Source organism: Rutidosis leptorrhynchoides, chromosome 2, assembly GCF_046630445.1.
Source record: "Rutidosis leptorrhynchoides isolate AG116_Rl617_1_P2 chromosome 2, CSIRO_AGI_Rlap_v1, whole genome shotgun sequence".
Classification (NCBI taxonomy): Eukaryota; Viridiplantae; Streptophyta; class Magnoliopsida; order Asterales; family Asteraceae; genus Rutidosis; species Rutidosis leptorrhynchoides.
This window is the reverse complement of record NC_092334.1, coordinates 119,512,279-119,516,013: the sequence shown is the minus strand read 5'-3', so window position 1 is coordinate 119,516,013 and position 3,735 is coordinate 119,512,279. Positions and strand designations below refer to the sequence as shown.

The 3,735-nt window shown below is 31.3% G+C and overlaps 1 protein-coding gene across 1 annotated transcript; it reads left to right on the top strand.

Annotated features, from left to right (window-relative positions):
* The first annotated feature begins 739 nt into the window (after positions 1 to 739).
* LOC139891331 (mitochondrial carrier protein CoAc1-like) lies at positions 740 to 2,046 on the top strand. The gene is made up of 5 exons (XM_071874288.1): positions 740 to 898; positions 1,059 to 1,191; positions 1,305 to 1,489; positions 1,568 to 1,687; positions 1,850 to 2,046. The coding sequence occupies exons 1-5, from the start codon at positions 740 to 742 to the stop codon at positions 1,949 to 1,951; spliced, it is 699 nt and encodes a 232-aa protein (XP_071730389.1). The 3' UTR covers positions 1,952 to 2,046.
* Positions 2,047 to 3,735: the final 1,689 nt, after the last annotated feature.

Sequence of the window (3,735 nt, the reverse complement as noted above, 5' to 3'; positions counted from 1 at the left end):
CTGCCCCAACAATTGGCTAACTTCAATGTGTTCAGTTTCAATACTTTTGTTTCAAGTTCACATTTTATCTCTTACATTTTCAACTTTGGCTGATACTTGATAAGAAATTTTAATATAATTTCAAGTTTTCCACGATAAAATGTACTCCGTAACATTTTGTTGAATTAATTCACATGAATGACATGCAGGTATTATGTTGTAACGAACGTTGTTCACTAGATTGAGGACCCTAATTACGTATACCAAGAGACGTGGTTTGAGAGTGTCATTAATTAGTTTTTGATCCAACTCTTTAAAGATTTTGATTTTCCGAGTTTGTTTTCTTTGTTTTATTTCTAAAAATTTTGATTCTTTAAAAATGTCAAAATTGGGTACTACTCAAGATTCTTTTCTAGCAGTTGATAGTACAAGTATAGATAGGTTGCCTGTGTATGTAAGGGAACTAATATCTGGTGGTGCAGCTGGTGCAATTTCTAAAACAGCAGTTGCTCCACTTGAAAGGATTAAAATCTTATATCAGGTAAATTATTTATTATTATAAGTTTGTTACATCAAATAATGTACATTGTGAAATAATAACAAAACAGTCATCTGTTTTCAGATAAGAACTCCTGGATTTCAAAATTTAGGAGTGTATGACTCGCTTAAAAGACTACTAAAACAAGAAGGGATTCCAGGATTTTACAGAGGAAATGGTGCAAGCCTTATTCGAATTGTTCCATATTCAGCGTTGTTTTTCATGACATTTGAACGATTCAGATATTTGATGTTAGATTGCCACTTTAGTATATTAGGATCTGCGCCACTCGTAGATCTTTTAGCCGGTTCAGCTGCTGGAGCGGTTGCTATTCTGTCCACGTATCCTCTAGATTTGGCTCGCACGTTACTTGCCTATCAGGTTACTTACTAATTACATGGCTTATATGATGGATATGTATATATATATACAAATATCTCAATTTATAAGAGCTTACTATAACATCATGTTTCTATCATAATGACACTGTATGATATGCTTTTATGCTATGTTCTTATTATATTTGTCGATTGTTTTCTAGGTTGTGGATACGAAAGCAATAATAAAGAGTGGTTCCGTTAGTACTATTGCACAACCGCGTTACACCAGTACTAGGAATGTCTTGGCGGGTGTTTATAGAGAGGCTGGGGTACGTGGCTTGTATCGAGGCCTAGGTATGCTATTTATCAAATAAAAATAACAGCGATAAATCTATATCTATATCTATATTGTTGAATCTCAAAACAATTGCAATCTTCATATGTTATCTTTTTTTGTTGGTTGTTAGGTCCAACTCTTATGGGTATTTTACCATATGCCGGTTTAAGGTTTTGTGTTTATGAAGAATTAAAGAGGCATGTTTCTGAGGAGCAACATAAATCGATTGCGATGAGTCTCTCGTGTGGTGCTATAGCTGCTATAATCGGCCAAACCATAACTAACCCTTTAGACGTCGTTAAAAGACAGATGCAGGTTTTTGTTTTTTGACCTCAATTTTTTAGTGTCTCATGTGTTGTTCGTTCTCGACTTTACAATAACACATTGTTTCAGGTTGAAAATATGCAAGATGGTAACACTAGACATAAGAACACATGGAAAGGAATTACTACAATTGTTTCCAAACAAGGATGGAGACAATTATTTGCAGGCCTAAGTGTTAACTACCTAAAGGTCAATGCTCACAAATTATTTTTTTCCGGTTTATTAGCACATCTTCAAGACTTCACTATTAGATTAGAGTGAATCAATCCATTAACTAGTAAATTGGTCAAAATTGCTCTGTAATTAAGATTCTCACATGCTAAAACATGGTTTGAATAATATTGTTGGCAGATTGTCCCTTCGACTGCGATTGGTTTCACTGCATACGACTTGTTGAAGGAGTGGATGCATGTACCTCCTCGACAAAAGAAGCAGTCGGTCTCTGCTGCATAACTTCATTCAAATTTAGCCAACGAAAAATGCAGCACAACTATAAGCTATATATGATAGCCATTGTATAATTGTATGCGGAGTAATTTGTATAAAAATAAATAGAGATCAAGATCATTGTAAATTCGTTGTTATTAATTTGGTATGTTATATCCCATATCCCATTTATCCCATTTAAAATGAAAAAAAAGGTCTATATTTTAACAAGCTCTCACGACATAATAACATATTCATTTGAGGGCTTTTAAGACTGTCAATTCATTGTTGTACTCGAAGTTATTTAAGGACATTTGTGTTTTCTTTCTTATCTTCATTATTTGACCTTGTGTTGCTATAATAATTAATTAATACACGCATAACGCTTTTTGTAATCATGTCAATTCGAAGAAGTTTAGCCTTTATTGCGATCTTATTTTTATAATCGGTTGATATAGTAAATCATAATAAGATCTGAACCTATTCTCTTTGTACACAGGGATAGGGATATGGATAAGGATAGGGATATATGTTAGAACTAGTGAAATGACCCGTGGAACCACGAGTTTGTTTAAACGAAACAGTTTAATAATATATGTTTTAGGTATTAAGTAAACGTAAATGTTAAAGTCATTTTGTTTAATGATCCGTAGAACCACAAAGTCCGACTAAGAAACTCGTCAGCTGAACATTCATCAAACACCTAAAATGCATATTAAACAATCCACATCTAATCATAAGAGATAATATTGGTTTTAAAAGTGTAAATTAAAATATAAATCTAGAATTGATTTCCTTCTGCCTAGCTTTTATAGCTTCTCGTACTCAATTTAAAATAATTAATTAAAATAATTCAAAATTATTTAATTTTAATAATTAAAATAATTATTAATAAGATTTAGTAATAACAATTAATTAATAAGATTTAATTTTAATTCAAATTTATTAAGATTAATGACATCACTCACCATGCTTAAATTTTTTTCTCTTATTTTTTAATTTTTTTAACAAAGAAATTAGTCTAATAATAACATCATTATTATAGAATTTTAATTATAACTATAGATGTGAAGAACAAATTTGAAATGAATAAGTAGCATAAAATAGAGGAACAAACTTACAATATTAACACCAATTTACTTCGTAAAAGGGTTAAAGCCAAAAATAGGCTATAAACTTACACAAATGTATTGATGTTGCCCACAAACCCATAAAAATGTGCTAATATAAACAAAATACTTTTTTAACCGTCAACCAAAATAGTTGATGACGTGGCTTCTAAGTAGTCATGACACGTCAGTGATACATCGAAACAGAAACTGACAGTATATGGGCGACATCGTAACACAACTGAAAGTATATGGACGACATCGAGACATATAAAATGAATAAAAAAGTTAAATAATTAACTTTACCGGTTCAGCAGGTAACCGGTAACGAAATGTTAACATCAGCACATTTTTTATAAGTTTCTAAGCTACAGTAGGACGGAAATAGGTTTGTAGGCGACATCGGTACATTTGTGTAAGTTTGTAGCCTATTTTTGACTTTAACCCTAAAAATTATTGTGTGCGTGATTAGCATGAAAGTGGCTTAGGTTATTTAAAGGCGATATGATAGACTTATATTCTTTGAATATCGGTATCGGTTATAATTATTTGAAGACCTTATATTAATTATTAATACATTATTTTTTGACGACCTTATATTAATATTAATTTAATATTAATATTAATATTAATATACTACATTATAATACAGGGATAACGCATGATAATGGTTTAGTGGTTCCTAAGAGCACTGGGAGTGGT

Bases quoted from the DNA above. Each gene is read 5' to 3' on its own strand.
- LOC139891331 (XM_071874288.1), top strand. From the start codon at position 740: ATGACATTTGAACGATTCAGATATTTGATGTTAGATTGCCACTTTAGT. The intron at 1,192-1,304 runs GTATGCTATTTA...GTTGGTTGTTAG, and splicing joins TGGCTTGTATCGAGGCCTAG to GTCCAACTCTTATGGGTATT. The intron at 1,490-1,567 runs GTTTTTGTTTTT...ACATTGTTTCAG, and splicing joins TCGTTAAAAGACAGATGCAG to GTTGAAAATATGCAAGATGG.